General features: G+C 43.1%; 1 protein-coding gene across 3 annotated transcripts in view; it reads right to left on the bottom strand.

Moving 5' to 3' along the window:
* The window catches only part of SESN3 (sestrin 3), a 73,825-nt gene extending 63,047 nt beyond the window's left edge, over window positions 1-10,778 (bottom strand). For all 3 annotated transcript variants that reach the window (XR_012688573.1, XM_075198757.1, XM_075198756.1), the window contains exon 1: window positions 10,574-10,778. Coding sequence is in view for 2 of the 3 variants with exons in the window: in XM_075198757.1 (XP_075054858.1) it covers window positions 10,574-10,648 (75 nt within the window). In the remaining variant the exon portion in view is untranslated. The remainder of the gene's footprint in view (window positions 1-10,573) is intronic.
* Between the last annotated feature and the right edge of the window lie 11,162 nt (window positions 10,779-21,940).

The raw sequence follows: 21,940 nt of genomic DNA on the forward strand, positions 1-21,940 counted from the left end.
GGCCCCAACCTATACCTACAACATCCATAGGCTGTATTATAAGAGAGTTTTAATGTAACCATGTACTTATAACATATAGAGCTAAATTTGTGGCGGAATGGCATTAAAACACCAAAACGGAGTTGGGAAGTCATCATCATCTATTTATATAGCGCCACTAATTTCGCAGCGCTGTACAGAGAACTCACTCATATCAGTCCCTGCCCCATTGGAGCTTACAGTCTAAATCCCCTAATATACACACACTCACACACAGACAGACAGACACACACAGACCGAGAGAGACTAAGGGCAATTTAATAGCAGCCAATTAACCTAGCAGTATGTTTTTGGAGTGAGGGAGGAAACCGGAGCACCCGGAGGAAACCCACGCAAACAGTCAGAGGGGAGATGTACAGAAAGGCAGAATACAGCTGATAATAGACAAAGTCTCTATATACCTGGACTTATAGAGCATCTCACTCTGCTCCAAGGCTCTTCCAGTTACACATCACGTCCCGTTACCCTTAGTAATTCGCTGTCCCTGAGGGAGGGGGAAGCCGGCATCTCGGGAACAGGGTGGAAGATGTGAACACATGTAGTGTACAACACGTGTGCACCCAGCCACCATGTGTACATAGATCTACACTATGGGGGGTATTAATTGTTAGCGAGATCCCCGGAAAACGAGCGCTCTAAAAATATTAGTGTTAATACGGTAATTACTCGCTGAATTTCATCTCGCATCATCCCGTATTAACGGTATTTACGCGCATATTACCGTATTAACGCTAATATATTTTGAGCGCTCGTTTTTCCGGGGATCTCGCTAACAATTGAATACCCCCCTATATGTATAACTGCATATAGCATTGGTGTAGAACTATTAACTTATGTGGTTCTGTACAGACTACTGGCTCCAGCGCTCAGTACCGCACAGCCAAGACTTTGTCCCTGCTTCGTGGCCAGTTGGGCACAGTACTATGCGCTGCATTGGAAGGGGGCATGAGGCGGACAAGTGCTTGATAAAAGCTAGCTATGCCCCTTCCATGGGCTGACCACACTATTTGTTACGTACAAATGAAGTACTGTGTACAGCCCCCGTTACAGAAGTACTTGTACAACACTACATTAATGTGTGAGACGTACTTATATGTCAGCACAGTGTAGCAGCTCCCGCTACACTATGCAGAAGTCCTCATTACAGAGGTAAACAATCCTCTAGGCAGCAATCAATGCTACAGCAGACGGTTTTACTGACTATACCTGTTTATAGATCATGCATTTTAGAAAGCAAACACATCAGAGCTAGCGCGGCCTTTGATCCATGTACACACAACTCCGCTCACATTTCAAATTATGTGGACAATCGCTTGAAAAATATGCAGCAACTGCTCAACAAGACCACTTAGGGGACTAATAGGATGGCTTACGTCGCTCACATGGTTCGGGCTAGGCTTAAAGTTAGATTTCAGCTATGGAAGGGCTTAAACTATTAAGATGCAGTGGCAAGATCAAGGTTAGGATACAGAAGGAGCAGGATAAATGGCATTTTGGCACAACTCACAAGGGTTTTAAAACAATTGTTTATCAAACTGCCCATAATTATACCTGGACATCAACTGCAGGCGAGCAAACTTAAGTCGTGTCACGGTACTGAAACGGTAACGTACCTTTATGAGCGATGCCTCTCTGAGGCAGCAAGGAGCAATCGTTTTGCATGCTCGGTGTCTGCTAAAAAATGGTTTTAAAATAGATTAGAGAACAGTTCCCTTTAAAACTGAGGTAAATACATTACTGTGGGAATAAATATCTGGCTTTGTTTGATGAATTGCTGTATTGCTAGGCTCGTTCTGCTCTTTATTTGTCACTATTCAGTATATTATTGGATCACAAGTGACCGTATGTGGACGTCACTTGTATAACATATTTAATTAGCTCTTTATATACTAGTATAGACTCTACAACCTGACACGACAACTAAATTACTGGTTTGGTACATAGACTGTCCCTGAGGTACCCCCAAAACACCACTGGTAACCCTTTTCAGGGCTCTGCACCCTGGGGAACTTTAAACGATTGCATCGCCTTTTGCAGTTTGTTGATCGAGCCCATTGGACGGCTTTATAAATAAACACCAGCGAATGTTTTTTTTTTTTAAAGTGAATATGATCCATTTATAGGCGTGTACAAGACGCTCGTATCATCGTGGTGAATAGAACATGGACAGACCTTACATAAGTTGTGTACAGTGTGTATTCACTATACCAATAGCCCCTTGTGCAAGAGCCGTGCCTCTAGCATATTCCTATATGGCAGGCTGCAGGAATGCCTTGCCTCCTACAGTATGAATAGAAAACATTCCTGAAGAGAAAAACAAGTCATAAAAAAAATGCTGTGTAAGAGCCTATACAGCCGGGCCAGAGAGCCAAGGGTTAACACATGCAGCCACCCTGCACAATCCCCCGCCCCCCTCTCTTTGGCTTCTTCGGTCCAATAGGGTGGTTGAAAACATTATATGTAATCTGATCCCAAGAGCTAAGGAAAAAAATAACCGTTCACACTATCCTTTTCATAAGTAGATAAAAACATTATTATTTGGTGTTTGTTTTTTTTCTTCAATGTCCCCTCCTGCTGTGGAAAAAAAAAAAATGAAGAAAAACAACATGAAACTCTCTGCAATTTGCTAAATTCTCCTATCTGCAACTGTTGAAATTCAACAACAAGATCCTTTTACATAGGATCCAGCTGCCGAGAGCAGAGGAAGGCTTGACAAACAACTGGTGTTGGCTTCTGTCCAGTGCTATACAAGAAAAACATTCCAGTCGACCCCCCCCCCCCCCTCACACACCCACCCCAAATCTTAACAAAGAAGTCAAAAGTAGATACAGATAGGAAACATCAGCTTCAACACTCCTGTGCTGGGCTCACAGGAATATGAACAAATAAATGGCAATTTAGATGACTTTACTGCACGTTAATCCGCATTGTCTGCCTAACTTTGCAAGGCAGCCTGACAAATGTTCATTAATTTTGCGGAGATCATCAATTGAGGCGGAGGTGAAAACACATATATCTAAAAATGTAAAGCACTCGTTTACACGATTAGCAAAAAAACAAAACACTGCCACTAACAGGCACTGCTGACTTAAATTACTTAGTGAGGGAGATTGTGTTAGTTATATGAAGCTGCATTAAACAGATTACACAGCTGGCCCTTCAACCACTAAAGGGGATAATCTTTCTTTTTCTTTTTTTTCTCTTCAATAAGATTATGAACAACACTGGAATGTAGAGACCAATGGTGAATTAACCTTTTAGAGACCTCCAAGGTCACTATTATTTAAATGCTTTGAGGGGCTGAACATAGAACCAGTGCTACGCTGCATTCTCCTTATACCCCACCTGTCACTTACCCCCCCCCCCCCCATGGAATAGTATCTGATCTTGTCTCGCTACAGGACACAGAAATGTCCACTCAGGAGCACCTCTACCCCGGTGAAAGCTGTCCATAAGAGACAAAGGGCTAGATTTACTAAACTGCAGGTTTGGAAAAGTGGAGATGTTGCCTATAGCAACCAATCAGATTCTAGCTTTCATTTATTTAGTGCATTCTACAAAATGACAGCTGGAATCTGATTGGTTGCTATAGGCCTCTCCACCTTTTTCAAACCCGCAGTTTAGTAAATATACCCCAAAGCTTTGGTTATTCACTCTGTTAAAGGGGCTGGTTTGATCTGTAAACACCATTACTACACCCAGGGTAAGATATGCAGAGGATGATTGGTCACGGCTCGACGCCAGAGACAACTCCTCAGCTATGTTCCACCACGGATGAAAAAGGGAATCTCCATATACATCCTGATAAGATTGTTGCCACTTTTGCAATATTCTATATTTCTGATCATAACAGTCTGACTGTACTTCACTTCGGCCCATCACGACCACAAAATATCCAAATTAAACACTGTTAGTGTCCTGGAATCTATGACTACGGAATTAAACATACTCAAGCAGTAAAAAGTTCTGGTCCAGATTGGTTCTCTATTCTTTATGTCAGTGGTTCCCAAACTGTGCGCCGATGGTAAGCAAGTTGGGGGACTACTTGGTAACGGTTTTGGCTTAGGAGTACCTTCAAAAAATTAAGGAGACCCCCTGGGTGCCTCAAACTGAAAAAGTTTGGGATCTACTGCTTTATTTTAATACAACTTGCCCAACATGTTATTGAGAATGGAAACACATTATTACCGTAACAAAACAAATTAAGGATCCATCAGTATTCTCCAAAGATATCATCATTGAATGCAAATTTAAACTCCTACCCTAAAATGAGGGGGGGGGGGGGGCACAACCTAATGTTATACTTACAGCAAACTCTGCCTTTGTTGTTACCAAAATCCTTCGGTACAACTCTGTTTCTCAAATTTGTATGAGGAGGGAGGAAACAAAGGGTAAAGTATAGTGCTAGAGTTAATTAAATAATGGAGGGCTACAGCTTCCGGATGTTGAACTATACTGCGAAGCTTCGTTGATAACTCAACCAGTTGGGTGGAGACATTGTTCCATTGATAAAGAGTGGATACAGATTGAGAAGCTTGCTCTATTCTTCCCACACAAGAGTCCCTGCTTATCCCTTTGATAAATTACGTTGCCCTCTGACCTGGTCTTCAGCCTAATGCCTTCAGGTACTGGAGGCATCGGATCTTATTGGACAATCAGAAAAAGTCATTTTCTGACGTCCAGCCCAAATACGTCTTTCTGTCTAGGGCTTCTTGGCATGTTCACCAAATTTCACACTTTGTATCTACACATTGACATAGATGCCGTTTTATAGGTCTGTATCATCATCTGAATCTTTACCCTTTCATCATCATCATCATCATCAATTTATATAGCGCCACTAATTCTGCAGCGCTGTACAGAGAACTCACTCACATCAGTCTCTGCCCCATTGGGGCTTACAGTCTAAATTCCCTAACACATAACCACAGACGGACAGACTAGGGTCAATTTTGTTAGCAGCCAAATAACCTATAGTATGTTTTTGGAGCGTGGGAGGAAACCTGAGCACCCGGAGGAAACCCACGCAAACACGGGGAAAACATACAAACTCGTCACAGATAAGGCCATGGTTGGGAATTGAACTCATGACCCCAGCGCTGTAAGGCAGAAGTGCTAACCACTTAGCCACCGTGCTGCCCTTTGAAACACCATATCTCTACAATGTCTGGATTTTCCAGGAACATCACTAAATCCTGTACCCATCACCAGAGCCGTAACTAGGCAGGTGCGGGCGGTGCCATCGCCCAGGGCGCACACCCAAAGGGGGCGCAGTAGCCGCCCGCTACTTGCCTCTGTGCCTGGCTCAGTGACAGCAGGCTGCTGGGGAACCCATGGTCTCTATAAAGGCTGGACTATGGATACTCCACACATCGGCACTAAGCATGTCAGCCTCTCTCTCTGCTATCCTCTACCTGGGACAGTCTCTCTCCCCTGTGTGTGACAGCTTCGGCATACCTGTCATTCACGGCGTTCGGAGGGGAGGAGCTTTCCAAAAGTGGGCGGAGCTACGATCAAACATACATTTTCTGTATTTTCAACAAATCTGTGACAGCTTCTGTATCCTCCCATTTCCTTCTCTGCTTGTGAGAGCGTCTTTCCCCTTTCTCTCTGTGTGTCAGTCAGCCTCTGTCCCTCTCCTTTGTGCATGAAAGTTTCTGTCCTCCCTCCCTTCTTCACCCCTATGCAAGTGAAAGCCATTGTCTCCCCTCCTCTCCCCCCTGCATGTTGCAGTATGGCTGGCATTGGTGCAGTGTGGGGAAAGGGCTGTTATTTGTGTATTGTTGGTAGAGGGGGTGACAATAGTGTAGTATGGGTAGGGGGGTGACATTTCTGTAGTGAGGGTAGGGGGGTGGCAATGGTGTAGTGTGGGTAGGGGGGTGATATTGGTGTAGTGTGGGTAGGGGGGTGATATTGGTGTAGTGTGGGTAGGGGGGTGATATTGGTGTAGTGTGGGTAGGGGGGTGATATTGGCTCAGTGTACTACACCCACTATCACTACATGATCACTAAACATAGTTATTCTCTCTCTCTCTTCAAGCATTTTTACAAGGTACAAAATGATTGTTGATGAAGGTCAGTTTGCCCTTCCATACAGTCATCAATACAGTTAATTTATTTGAATCACACCACTGTGTGTGTGTGTGTGTATATATATATATATATATATATATATATATATATATATATATATTCATGTATTTGCAAATATGTGTAACAGAATTCTTTCAGTAAAGTACTAGCCACACCCCCACATTAGGTTGGCCACACCCACTTGTCAAATGCCACTCCCACTTAGATGGGGGGCGCCGGTGCCCTGTCTCGCCCAGGGCACTAAAATGTCTAGTTACGGCACTGCCCATCACCAATGGAAAACATTCCGACTACTACCCATTACAGCGGCGGAAAATAACGCAATATGGAGCTACGCTACAGTAATGACTTGAAAACGATGGAAGAATCAATGTCCCATTTGTATTGATGATGGCAACAAACCATAATACATAGCTGGTGGTCATGCCCAATGAGAACATCCTTTGGGAATGTGGAACATTCCATTACGACTGAGTAAACGGAGGATCTACGGGTAGAATCTCCATATGACCCATCTTATCCTGTTGATTCCCCCCCCCTTCATGTTTCACAATATAAAAGATTAAACAACTACTCACTGTGACTGAGCTCCTCATTCGATGAGTCTAAAATACCACCTACTATACCCAATTGGCTAAAACAAGTCTAGCAAACCTGACCTATGAAAAAGATGGCCGGTGATCTGCTGCGCATGGAGTTTACAATAAAACTTGGCACTACTTCAACCGTGAACCATAACACCTTAAATTTATTTCTATGTGCCTGAAATGCTTAAAGGAGTTTTCTTTTATAATTGGTACATTTTTTGTAACCTTCATCCCCCCTCTCCCTCTTACCTTACCCCCTCCTGACCCTCTACTCATTGAATGTGTATGACAAATTATCCTGTTTGCTCCCTCGTGCAAATGCATTTTATATTTTTTTTTTTCCAGGACAGATAATATTTACTTTTAGTAGCACATTAGAACAAATATCTTTATTTTATGGACATTGTATTAAAAGATAGCTAAAAAAAAAAAATACACGTTTCCTTCATTATTCCCATTGTTTGTTTCACATAATTACAACATCCCCAAATATTTACCTCAAAATTGAATTAACTAGTTCTCATAGATATAGGGATACCAAATATGGGTACTTTATGTAAGATTTGACAATTATAGGGCCCAAATATAAGAGGGATATTTAAATTTTACATTTTAACCTTTGTGTTATACCAATACTCCACACAGGTAGATCGTGCAAAATTCTCAGTTTGGAAGAAGGGTGGTCCCAGCACTAGGAATACATATTGGGGAATAGGTGGAATTTGTAGAGTTCTGGGCCAACCTGCATTCTGTGACATTCACATGTTTTAGGGTGTACACATACATGCAAAATGCACCTTCTATGTATGATGAAGGATTATTTTTTTTATTTTTAGTGCTGAACAATGGTTTCTTTTTATTTATTTATTTAATTAATTGGAACCTTTCAGTGTTCTAAACGTGACACTTGGCTTCTCAGCACAATTCGCAGGCATGGACTTTGATATGCTAATGTTTAACACAACGTCGTAAAGATCTGCTTAGCAAAGCTTCAGCAGATTATAACAAATATAAGCAATTTATGAGCTATGAGAATAGACTTTACGCAAGACTGCTCATTGGGGAGTGGGCAGTGGGACACTTTCTAGTATTGGGACTCGCCTATCCTGTATGTCACCTGGGTTTCTGGGTAGAAGAGCAAAGGTTCCTGAAAAGCTGGATTTAGCTAATGCAGCAAAAAAATATTCCCGGTTGCTGACACTTACTTTCAAATGAAATAAATTTTATATTTTCCTCTACAAACAAACTAGTATACATTAAGAGCATGTAAGATTTCTGATCCGATATAGTAAGCCATGGAGTATATGCTTATAAATTGAGCATTTTGGTGTGTAATCTAGCGTTTCAATTATGCTTTGTACACAAGTTATTTCATGCTTATAAATAACTGTGACACTAAACATCACTGTGCCACGGGAGGCCATAACTATTTGCGTTTACTTGCGTGGCGCTTTCAGAACGCTGATTATTCCATTTCAGTGCATCTGCCGCAATAGCACGCCTTTCAAAACATATCTGTCTCTAAAACGCTGGTAGACACACATATGAAACTTGCATCTAATTCGTAATCCTCTGAGATGCGTTTTACTACCATTAAAAACAATGCATCTCAAACGCCTGTCCTATAGATTGTAAGCTTGCGAGCAGGGCTCTCTTACCTCTCTGTCTGTATGTATTACCCAGTATTGTCTTATCAGTGTTTGTTCCCAATTGTAAAGCGCTATGGAATTTGCTGGCGCTATATAAATAAATGTTGATGCTGATGATGATGTATGTAACCAAAAGGACCAGACTCTAAGAAACTAATGCCATGAGAAACGGACAAACATGATTTCTTTATTTATATAGCGCCAGCAAAGGCCATAGCGCTTTACAACAGAATGCGTCTGGGCAAGTGACACGGATATAATCAAAATGACACTAACGAGCCCCTCTGTGCAGGTATTTTATATAGTCATCATGCATCATGTATCACTTTCTGAATACGATGGCCATGCAAAGGGTTAACAGATATTGAGAATGGGATTTCACTGGTAATCTTTTGACGGCTAAACAAATGTGATTAGTGAAAAGGGGGATAATGTTCGCACACTGATTTTTAAGACGCTAGCCTGCCAAAAAAAAAACAATGAAGAAAGATAAGAGGACAGCAGAGTACCAGGAAGACCTCCGACTAGGAGATGTACTGCAAGCTGCAGATTGTAATGGTTTAGGAGTATTTAACACAGACCGAATTACAGAATTCTGCACCAACTAGTGAAAAAAACAAAACACAGATTATAACTAAATGTGGAATATAAGACAATATCTATCAGCGTTTCAATTCCAACACTTTGTTTTCCATAGTATTTACTTTCTAAAATAACTGGTAGGAGGGGAAAAAAATATTCCATTGCTTTCATGTCAATGCCATTTTGCTTTAATGCCAAGATAGGTAGAAGGGGTGCAAGCAGCACTATACAAAATTCAAAAAGAATTATTTTAAATGTAACACTGTAAAACTAAATATATGACATTATCCTGTTACCAACTAGTGTGCAACAATGATAAAGCAGTTTCAGTAAACAAGACTGAAGTGACAAGAATCTGTCAGACACTTGGGAAACTCAGCAATTTAAAATTGGTTGCAGCAATAGGAATGCACTGGGCATATACTGTAGTCAATGAGCGAGTCTGGGAAGCAAAACAAGCAATATTCACCTTAAAGTGCAAAATTACTGGCATTTTGAAACGCTTGTCGTTTGCACATGAAAAAGAGCAATCTAATGAGCATTAAGGTAAGAGTGACATAAGTAAAAAACACAGTACAACCTTGGTTACTGATCCGCTAATCAACAAATAACTGCACAATTCAATACGTGTGATTGCCGGAGGGCTAGATTAACTAAAAGGATTGTTATAAATACACAAACCATACAATGACATTACTGCCTACTGCATAATTATGACATAATGCTGAATCAAGACTGAGAAAACATGTAGACTGGCAGACTTCACTTCACGGTACAGATACATGCAAATAATATGTCCAGACATGCTGAGGACACCAGTTGCAATCACCCTGTCATCTCACTGTGACCTTGGGACAATTACATTTTCATGAATATACCTAGCTTTAAAATTGGATTGCAAGCTTCACAGCACCAGTGTTCAGAACCCTGCTCGCTTCCATAAGCAAAACATCTTTAGAAAGATGCAACAAAGTGATTACAATGGTGTGCAGAGCCAGAGCTGTATTTAGCATTCATTGAAGCTGCCCAAAGCACTGCAAGTTAAAGTAACTAAGCAGCAGCCCACATGCTCCTGACCCCTCTCTACCCAACCCCCTCCTCTACTGCACTGGGAAAAATACAGGTGGTTAAAAAAAAATGTGCATTAAAAAAAAAAGCAAGAAAAATAAGGTATATAAACTAACTTAAGCCATTTGCATGTCTAGTTGGTCCATAATAATGATCACAGCATAATTGCACTAAGTAACAGACTCTGCAAAATAACTAATGGTACTAATAAGTTTGGTTTATTGGTGGTTAAGTTAAGAGGAGGGGGGTGTTAGAGAGGAATAAGGTTCTTACAGTGCACTTATTGTATACTGAGTTATACTACCCCTATGGAGCAGACAACCTGTGGCCACCAACTGCTGGGGAACTACAAGACCCAGCATGTCCTAACAAGTCAGAGCATGCTGAGACTTGTAGTTCACTTATTATATACTGAGCTATACTATCCCTATGGAACAGACAACCTGTGGCCACCAACTGCTGGGGGAACTACAAGACCCAGCATGACCTGACAAGTCAGTGCATGCTGAGACTTGTAGTGCCCCCCTGGCTGCTCTGTAATAGTTGGGCTCTCACCTTCCTCAGCACTTTGCGGCAGTTGCTGCAGATCAGGTAGTCCCCGCTGTTACTCAGGTTGTTGGTGCTGTTCATATTGTCGGCTCCCCGCCCGGACCCGATGCTCCAGCTGAGTTGAGGGGCTGCCGGCGAGCTGTGCACTGCGGGCCGACCCGAGAGCACAGACCGGGCAGAGGGAGGAGGGGGCTGAGTGACAGCAGCCGGAGGGAGGACCAACATGCCGGCTCTCCGGCAACCTGACTCCCCGGCCACGCCCACACCGCCCTGGTATATGTAACATATGATGTGGCCACACCCACTCTCCTCCCCTGACCACGCCTCTCTCAGGGGTAATCACGCCCTCTCATATGTTCACACTGACAGATAGCCGCCCTCTCGCCCTCACGTTCTCTCCAACCAATCGCGTGCCAGCCAGCTAGGCGCGTCACGCCCCCCGGTAACTGTTCGCGGCGTCCAATCAGAGGGCAAAGAAATAGAAAGGCGCCTCGACCAATAGGAAAAGATCAAAAACAGGCTTTTGCCACTCCCACTGGAGCTTAGAGAGGTTCTTTGCTGGACAAAGGGAAAAGTGAATAACAAGTCTGTGAATAACTGCAGAGGTGCAATAAGTGAGGGGGTGGGCAAGTAACAAGGGGGGGCTGTGCATAACTGCAGAGGTGCAATAAGTGAGGGGATAGGCAAGTAACAAGGGGAGCTGTGCATAAGTGCAGAGGTGCAATAAGTGAGGGGGTGGGCAAGTAACAAGGGGAGCTGTATATAACTGCAGAGGTGCAATAAGTGAGGGGGTGGGCAAGTAACAAGAGGGGCTGTCTATAACTGCAGAGGTGCAATAAGTGAGGGGGTGGGCAAGTAACAAGGGGAGCTGTGTATAACTGCAGAGGTGCAATAAGTGAGGGGGTGGGCAAGTAACAAGGGGAGATGCGCATAACTGCAGAGGTGCAATAAGTGAGGGGGTGGGCAAGTAACAAGGGGAGATGCGCATAACTGCAGAGGTGCAATAAGTGAGGGGGTGGGAAAGTAACAAGGGGAGCTGTATATAACTGCAGAGGTGCAATAAGTGAGGGTGGGCAAGTAACAAGGGGAGCTGTGCATAACTGCAGAGGTGCAATAAGTGAGGGGGTGGGAAAGTAACAAGGGGAGCTGTGTATAACTGCAGAGGTGCAATAAGTGAGGGGGTGGGCAAGTAACAAGGGGAGCTGTGCATAACTGCAGAGGTGCAATAAGTGAGGGGGCGGGCAAGTAACAAGGGGAGCTGTGCATAACTGCAGAGGTGCAATAAGTGAGGGGGCGGGCAAGTAACAAGGGGAGCTGTATATAACTGCAGAGGTGCAATAAGTGAGGGGGTGGGCAAGTAACAAGGGGAGCTGTGCATAACTGCAGAGGTGCAATAAGTGAGGGGGCGGGCAAGTAACAAGGTGGGCTGTGCATAACTGCAGAGGTGCGATAAGTGAGGGGGTGGGCAAGTAACAAGGGGAGCTGTGCATAACTGCAGAGGTGCAATAAGTGAGGGGGTGGGAAAGTAACAAGGGGAGCTGTGTATAACTGCAGAGGTGCAATAAGTGAGGGGGTGGGCAAGTAACAAGGGGAGCTGTGTATAACTGCAGAGGTGCAATAAGTGAGGGGGCGGGCAAGTAACAAGGGGAGCTGTATATAACTGCAGAGGTGCAATAAGTGAGGGGGTGGGCAAGTAACAAGGGGTTCTGTGCATAACTGCAGAGATGCAATAAGTGAGGGGGCGGGCAAGTAACAAGGTGGGCTGTGCATAACTGCAGAGGTGCGATAAGTGAGGGGGTGGGCAAGTAACAAGGGGAGCTGTGCATAACTGCAGCAGTGTAATAAGTGAGGGGTTGTAGGCAAGTAGCAAGGGGAGCTGTGCATAACTGCAGAGGTGCAATAAGTGAGGGGGTGGGCAAGTAACAAGGGGGGCTGCGCATAATTGCAGAGGTGCAATAAGTTAGGGGGTGGGAAAGTAACAAGGGGAGCTGTGTATAACTGCAGCAGTGTAATAAGTGGGGTTGTAGGCAAGTAGCAAGGGGGGCTGTGCATAACTGCAGAGGTGCAATAAGTGAGGGGGTGGGCAAGTAACAAGGGGTTCTGTGCATAACTGCAGAGGTGCAATAAGTGAGGGGGTGGGCAAGTAACAAGGTGGGCTGTGCATAACTGCAGAGGTGCGATAAGTGAGGGGGTGGGCAAGTAACAAGGGGAGCTGTGCATAACTGCAGAGGTGCAATAAGTGAGGGGGTGGGAAAGTAACAAGGGGAGCTGTGCATAACTGCAGAGGTGCAATAAGTGAGGGGGTGGGAAAGTAACAAGGGGAGCTGTGTATAACTGCAGAGGTGCAATAAGTGAGGGGTTGTAGGCAAGTAGCAAGGGGGGCTGTGCATAACTGCAGAGGTGCAATAAGTGAGGGGTGGGCAAGTAACAAGGGGGACTGCGCATAATTGCAGAGGTGCAATAAGTGAGGGGGTGGGAAAGTAACAAGGGGAGCTGTGTATAACTGCAGCAGTGTAATAAGTGGGGTTGTAGGCAAGTAGCAAGGGGGGCTGTGCATAACTGCAGAGGTGCAATAAGTGAGGGGGTGGGCAAGTAACAAGGGGTTCTGTGCATAACTGCAGAGGAGCAATAAGTGAGGGGGTGGGCAAGTAACAAGGGGTTCTGTGCATAACTGCAGAGGTGCAATAAGTGAGGGGGCGGGCAAGTAACAAGGTGGGCTGTGCATAACTGCAGAGGTGCGATAAGTGAGGGGGTGGGCAAGTAACAAGGGGGGCTGTGCATAACTGCAGAGGTGCGATAAGTGAGGGGGTGGGCAAGTAACAAGGGGAGCTGTGCATAATTGCAGGGGTGCGATAAGTGAGGTTGTGGGAAAGTAACAAGGGGAGCTGTGCATAACTGCAGAGGTGCAATAAGTGAGGGGGTGGGCAAGTAACAAGGTGAGTGGCAGCCAAAAAGTTACAGTAAATAATAGGGAGCAGTGACGAACGAGAGTGTAATAAGTAAAAAGGGGAATGTTATTACAGAAAAATGCAGACAATGGAACAAGGACTTCCATGAAGTGGAGAAGATAACAATTAACAATAAATAAAGAGGTGCGGTAAATAACAGGAACACTAAGTAAAGAGAGGTGCAGTCAGCATCAAGGGGTAACAGTAGAGAGGTGCAATAAACAAAAGAGATCAAACATTGAAGAGTGATGCAGATACAAATGGAATAATACTTTAAGCTTCAATCAATAAATAGGGGAGCAATGAGTAAAGAGTCACCGTAATAACAGCAATATCTAGCGAGAGTTGCAATGTTATAATGAGGGGAGCAAGCAAGGGCTAAAGAGAGTTATAGTAAATAAGGAGATACGTACAAGAGGTGCAGGGAATATCATGGTGATGTAAATAAAGGGAGCAATGACATGAGAATAGGGCAGATCATAATTAAGGAGCAGCATTTTTTTATTGAAGCCCCAGATGTGTGACTCCAATCACCCAGTTGATATGCGTTCACACAGCACATGGGGGCTGGAATTTTGAGCACTTCCCCAGAGCCATAAGGCCTCTTAGGGGGACTGTGGTCTTTGGGCCCTCCTTCGTTGAAGCTAGGGGGTCCCATTAATCTCACTCCTCCCAATTTTTATGGCCCCTTAGGGGGCAAGGGTCTTCAGGCCCACCCTATCTGCAAGGTCAGGGTGGGGCCTCTTTTCTCCGAGGCCGGCCAAGATTTCTACATGAGATCGAGGTCTTCAGCCATCCCCCAAGAGAGGGCCTGCAACGGACGTGTTGAGGATGGTGGCTCAAGGTTCCTACCCTTCGCCCCTCTGCTCAGGCAGCACCCGTGGCACATAGTACATCAAGCTTCAGTGTAGATCTACACTTGATCTTACCCTTGACTAACATAAGGCTTAATAGGCATCACTGATAAATGTGAAAGACAATGCTCTCAAAAGGTAAAGTTTGTGAATGGCATAAGGTTTGGTTGGAGGAGAAAAGAGAGGGGAGGAGCACAGCTTTGGGGTGGGTGTGACTGTGCAAAACAGGAGGCGTGGTTATGTGAGAGATTGTTTCTGATTTTCTTACACAAATATCCATTTCAAGGGATTCATGGCATTGCCTATCCAGGGACGGGCCCCTAACCCAATTCTCCCTGTTTCCACATATTCCCCCTACTGTCCCCATCAGAGAGGTGGAGAAAACAAAACATAAAATTAACCAGGGACTCCTGTGTTCTCTTGGAGGGCAGTGATGTCCAAAGTACGGATACGATGCGGAACACTGGCGAGAGTAGAGTTCCATACAACTTGCCCTGGCCTTTGGTCATGGCATAATTCATGTATAACAGAGCCGGAACAGGGACCCACTTATCTTCTTAAATTGGGCGAACACTGGAGACTATAGGTATCCTAGGACATACGCAGGGCCGTCTTTCCCATTGGGCACAATGGGCAGGTGCCCGGGGGCCCTGCAGCCCAGGGGGGCTCGTCGGAGGCAGCAAAAAAAAAAAAAAAAAAACTGGAAAAAAAAAAGACAATACTTACCTTGCGGTCAGCTGGCGATCCGGCTCCCTCCCTGGTCTCCTCCTCCGTCGCGCTGGCAGTGCATGTCGGGTGTGACGTCATCAAGCCCGCCCGACATCCATTGCGGGGCGCGACGGAGGAGGAGACCATGGAGGGAGCCGGATCGCCAGCTGACCGCAAGGTAAATATTGTCTTTTTTTTTTCCAGGTTTTTTTTGTTTTTTTGCTGCCTCCGACGGTCCCCCTGGGCTGCAGGGCCCATATATATAATAATAATTATTTTTTATATATGTATATATATATATATATATATATATATATATATATGTGTGTGTATATAGGGGCCCCTGTGCACTGCTGTGCCCGGGGGCCCAGGAAGTTGTTAAGAGGGCCCTGGACATACGGGAGCACTAGAGTGGTAAAAGAGGGAAGAATGACTAGGAAGAGAAGCAGTAAATATCAAGGGGGGGGGAATGACTAAATGTGCCCATATATTTGTGCCAGCACTATGATTAGGCTAACCTAGGCAGTTACCTAGGGTGTCCATGCCCCCGTAGTGCCCCCACGCAGAGCGCCAGCCACCGCTCCTCCATGTCATGGTTGCAGTGGGAGTGTGGCGCTTGGCTATGATGTCACAGCCAAGTTTGAAGAGCCAAGGATGCGACCCCCATCTCTTGACCGCCTATGTAAGAAGCAGGGGGTTCCACTTCCAAGTTTCAGGAAGGGGGGGGGGATGTGCCTTTTGGAATTGCACTGGCCCTGCATTAATGCTCCCGTTTGAAAAGCCAATTAGGCAAAAAATATGACCGATAAAGATTTAATGGATCTCTTGAACTGGATAGATGGTAGATGTGGTCTGAGGATGACTGTATCTGACCATGTATGAAAGCAACATCTGACTGTGCCAATGTAGTTCCAACAATTTAGGACGTTTGGACCAAGCACTAAACGTCCACTGTTTTCAGATTTGACCATCCATGTCTATGTTCTGATGGGCCAGAATATAGCTAGCTTAGGATCAGGTAAGTAAATAAAATGAGTGGGGCAGAGAATAGTATAGGGTCGAAGATAATATCAATAATTAAAAAGTAGTATACTGATGTACAATAGGAGAGCACAGAAAAGAAATCTTATGCTGTAAATAACATATTTTGATATAGTGAGTCCTTCACTAATATGTGACCTATGTTATTATGTCTGACAAGTTCTGAGTCTTTAGTTGAGCAGTCCAGATGCACAAAGTGAATTTGCAAAAAATAACAATTTGAGGAAAGAGAGGAAGGGGATGTGGTAATGTAAAGAGGTAACGAGGCCACTGATGTGATGAAGTAGCCATGCTCTGTGTTCCTGTATTGTGCGGACTTTTTGGGACTCATAGAGTTAAGAGTAAATCCAACTAGAATGTGTAATTTTGCACCTTGGCAAACCCATCTTGCGCAGGCAGTATTTACCCTGCATGCAAAAACAATAATTGTATATTCACTCCTCAAGGCTTGTCCAAGAGCAAATGTTCACCTTTTATCTCACAGATGACGTATAGATTCAAACATAGTTCTTATTTGCTAACTGTGCAAATTTAGATATTAAATTATCATGGCTGCTAAACCCTCTTTATCAAACATGGTGGGTTCCACGTTCGGGTGACTTTATTTTACTGGCTTGTGCGTGCCCCATTGCAACTTTTACTTAATACATTAGTTTATTTTTAGAACTTCCTTCCGTGCTCTTGACACTTGACTTCACCAGAGTTTATTTTGGTTACCCTGGGATACGACACAAAGCTGCTCTCCGGGTACAATTATAACCAATGCAGAGAGCTCAGCAGAAATGTGAGCTACATTTCCAAAACTGTTCCCTGGAATATTTATTCCACTCATTACGTGAAATTTTGCATATTTCCCTGGTGGACATTGGCCTTAAAGCACTACCACACCACACAACCAAATGAACTAAATGTAGTCGTCCAAGCTCTATTCATAGACGATGAATTCAGGAAAATGCAAACTTACTTGCTGCATAAAATGTCATTCCGCATAATGATGAACTCAAAGATTCTATCGTCGGAACCTCTAAGAAACAGCTTGTTCCGCTGATGAAGCTCGATTTGCATAAAGTTTCACAGCAATTTTCCTTAATACTAGTCATTTCTTAGAGCAATTAAAATAAATGACTCTGCCTGTTGAAATAAAGACATGACTATTGAGCCACTAGCGGATCCAGAGGGGGCGATTGTGTTTTAAACACAATAGGGGCAGCCACACAACATCCTCTACCTGCCTCTCGGCCGTCAGGCACCTGTGCTTATTGTGTGGCCTCCAGCAGCTCGCCCCTGCTAGGAGCGAAGGGGGGACGCCGGGGACCATCAATCAAAGTGACGGCGTTCCCCCCTAAGAAATGTCTAGATCTGCCCCCTGTACAGATGGAAGACAGTACCTAAGCACTCCATCACCTATTGAGAAGCAAAAATGCAGAGTAAAGGCTACTGCCTATCAATAGGTACACATCATTACTGGCAAGACACTTAAGCAGGAATGGTGTAACTTACTTTCACATAAACAAGATAAAAAAAAAGGGACATCGTCCTCAAAATCAGAAACCACAATCCTAAAATTGGAATGAGGATATATAAAAGAGTTACTAATGACATCCACAAACCTATATTTAAAAGTTTCAGAAACTTATCAAAACTGAGTATGATACAGACAATGATGTGATTATAGGGGAAGTTTTATATACACAGTATTCCTGTCATTAATCCCATTGATAGACACTGCAATCCACTGCTTACCCTCACCTACAAAGCCCTCTACAATGCCCCCCCCCCCCTTCTACATCTTAGACCTTGCCATGAAATACTCGCCAGTGTAAAGGAGAAGTAGAAAAAGTGATGTTGCCTATAGCAACCAATCAGATTCTAGCTGTCATTTTGTAGAATGCACTAAATAAATGAAAGCTAGAATCTGGTTGCTATAGGCAACATCACCACTTTTACAAAGCCGCAGTTTAGTAAATCTACCCCTAAGTCTTTTTCGCAATCAGATTCATGTTTCACTATAAGAGTATAATAGTAGGTTGTCTCAAAAGGGGTTCGATTTCTAAATACTTTTTCCCTAGAAATTTTTTGAAGAAAGGAACGCACTTGGAGGTAATTGTCTAGCTTCAGCTGGGAGTTGTAGTGCCTCTGGGAGAGAGAATCCAATGAGCACCATGTTGCACCATCTATAAAGTCGTATGCAATCCTTGGTCTACGTGGTAAACATTTACATTAATGTGCGTGGGAAGCTGATACATTGGGGAGAAAATTTTTGTTCTCTCATATGGGGCTTAGAGTGGAATGGTAAGTGGTGAGGTCAAAATGTTGAGTGCAGAACAAACAGATTGAAGAAAATAATTTAGTGCCTGGATTGTCAAATTGACCTATATGTGGTCATGTTCAAGGGTATGAAGGTAAAAACAAGATAAGTCGATCTAGTGGAGAAGGCAAATTAAAATCAGGCAGAACTCCTTGGTGTAAATGTATCAAGCTGCCGGTTTGAAAAAGTGAAGATGTTGCCTCTAGCAACCAATCAGATTCTAGTTATCATTTATTTAGTACATTCTACAAAATGACAGCTAGAATCTGATTGGTTGCTATAGGCAACATCCCCTCTTTTTCAAACCTGCAACTTGATAAATTTGCCCCTTGAGTCTGTTCGTAGCCATCAAAAAGGGATCACATATAACTGTCTAGGAAATGCATTCCCTTGTGTTACACACAGAAAACAATTTGGGTTACTGTCCCTTTAAATATGTCAGCAGTGCACAGAATTTGTGTTGCTGTTTGGATCTTACAATAAACTATATTCAATGTATGACTGTCTTAAATTTGAATTTTCCGACCTTTAGTTCCCTGTAATATCTTCTGACCCTCCTCTGTTTTCAATCCCGTTTCAAATCGCAGGGGGGTGGGCAGATATTATTTTTAAAGTGGAACAAAAAATGAAAATGTGTAATTTGAAAGGGGTGAGTATCTGTTCCAACATGTGAAAGTGATAAGTGGGGTAATATTTACTTACATCGGCTGAGCTTTCAAAGTTGTCAGTACTGTGCTGTATTTGCTGAAAGTAAAGACAATTGTTTAGTACATTGCTATTATTGTCCATTGTATAAAAATTTAAATGACATAAAATATCTGCATTAGCATACGTTTCTGCTATTGGCAATTGGCTTAAATATTTATTTAATCACATCTCCCAAAATTAGATATGTTCCTCGAGACAGTGTTTGTGCCACTGAACAGAGGGAGTGACCACATCATATCGCACAGTCCCTAGTGTCTGGATAAAAGTCCTGACTTTTGGTACAGTATGATAAAATCAGGACTGTCTCACCCTAAATTGTAATAGTTGCGGGCGTACTAGTACTTGGAATGTGGGAAGGACTGGCCTTATCTGTGTGGAGTTTGTATGTTCTCCCTGTGTTTGCGTGGGTTTCCTCCGGGTGCTCCGGTTTCCTCCCACACTCCAAAAACATACTAGTAGGTTAATTGGCTACTATCAAAAATTAACCCTAGACTCTCTCTGTCTGTGTGTTAGGGAATTTAGACTGTAAGCTCCAATGGGGCAGGGACTGATTTGAGTGAGTTTTCTGTACAGCGCTGCGGAATCAGTGGCGCTATATAAATAAATGGTGATGATGATGATGAAGAAGGACGTTCGTAGAAATATGAAACATCTTACTTTCAATGAAAGGCAACACAGCTGCTAAACAAACATTTCAAGATATTTTTAGAAGTTTACGTACACTTTAAAAGTAAAGACACTGTCTGGCATTAATCCACCAAAGTCTATGTATTACTATGTAGCTGAAATAAGTAAATATGACCATCATGGTCTATTTAATGCCAGGATTCCAAGTGGTGCATCTCAGTCTGAACACAGCATGAATGACCAGTCTTCAAACCTGCTCCGTGTTAGATTCATACATTGGGGCAGAGGCTAGTGATGTCACAGCAGCTCAACTAACTGAATTCTCAACTTATTGACAGTGTCCTAAAGATACAGGAAGGATGTCAACTGTCTGTAATGGAGCAGGGAAGTAACAGAGATTCGGTACAATGTTGGGTTAAAGCAGAACAATGGCTCATATTTGAACATTTCAGTTTTAGGGTGTAGTGGTCATTTAAGTGTCATTTGCAATGCTGCAAAACTAGTGGAAATAATGATAAAGAGTAATTACGTTTATTACTTCCATTAATGTAAGAACTATTAACTAGAGTACTTGTACTTTTAGTGGTCGGGGAGTGTTTGAAGAAGGAATTAGAAGGTGTTATTACTACATTAGAGTCACAGGAATTCCAACATCAAATATTAAAGCATTTCCATCTCTTTGATGCTGATAATACTCTATATTGACATTAAAGAGCGTTATAAGCCCATGTGTGTAATGTCATGTTCTGTTTAAAGGTGACTGACGTGAACTATGTTCTTAAACAACATGTCTTGAAATATTTGTTATAATTTGCGATAATCCTACATAGTTAATTAGGTCCTTTCTGATACTAATGTACTAATCCCAGAATATTTAAATATAAGTTTGTTTGGTTATTATTGTTGGGCAGAAATAGGATAGTAACAAGGATGGGACATAAATAATGTATATATGTCTCTCCCCAAATGCCAGGAAATTGTGAATAAAGAGCTATCCGTCTTATTGTAAAATGACTAAGATAGTTAAATGTCTATCCTGACATTTGTCTCCCGATGTCAGTACATTTAACACATATTTTTTTAGTTCATGATGCTATTGCAAATGGAGAGGATCATACAGGGGTGTTAGAACGTTTAAGAACCCTTTTAGAATCTTCTGTAATTTCTACTTAAATTTGACCTTGATTTTTTTCAGATCTTCATCTAAGTCATAAAACTACAGAGAACCCAATGAATCAGATAACACACAAAAGGATATATGTTTTCATTCATTTTCTTTCAGAAACTGGTGTGACCTCCTTGAGCAGCAATGACGTCAAGCAAACGTTTATGATACATGTTGTTTTGTGCCGAATATTGACTTGGAAGAATGTTGTTTCATTCCACCTTACAGAACTTTTTCAACTCCTGGACGTTGGTGGGTTTTCATGCATGATCACCACGTTTCAAGTCCTGCACAACATTTCGATTGGTTTAAGTTCTCCGCTTTGACTCAGCCATTCCAAAATGCAGAATTTCTTCTGCTTCAACCAGTTTTTTGGACACTGACTTGTGTGTTTACGGTTATTGTCTTGCTGTATGTCCCACCTTCCATTGAGCTTCAGTTCACTGACGTATACCCTGACATTCCCTTGTAGAATTTGCTGGTACAATTCGCAATCCATAGTTCCATCAATAATCGACGATCTGGCCTGGTCCTGTAGCAGCAAAAATAGCTCCAAACCTTGATACTGCTACCACCATGTTTCACAGTTGGGATGAGGTTCTTGTGTCGGAATGCAGTGTTTGGTTTTCTCCAAATATAATGTTTCTTATTTAAGCCAAAACGTTCTATTTTAGACTCATCCGTCCACAGAATACTCTTTCAGTGGTCTTCTGAGTCATCCAGGTGGTCTTGAGCAAACTTTAAAAGGGCAGCAATGTTTTTCTTGGAGAGCAGTGGCTTCCTCTCGCTAGACCCCTATGCAGTAGCCAGTACAAGACAAGACAGGCATTGCATCTTTGTGATCTCTCAGAACATTATAGGCCATGCTCTTAGAGTGATTTTTGTTGGACAACCACTCTGGGGAGAGTTACAATGGTGTTAAATTTTCTCCATTTGTTTTTGGCAGTGGATTGGTGAAGCCCAATTCTTTTGTAATCTTTTCCAGCCTGACGGGCATCGACAACTCTTTTTCTG

This window comes from Mixophyes fleayi, chromosome 2 (assembly GCF_038048845.1).
Source record: "Mixophyes fleayi isolate aMixFle1 chromosome 2, aMixFle1.hap1, whole genome shotgun sequence".
Taxonomy (NCBI): domain Eukaryota; kingdom Metazoa; phylum Chordata; class Amphibia; order Anura; family Limnodynastidae; genus Mixophyes; species Mixophyes fleayi.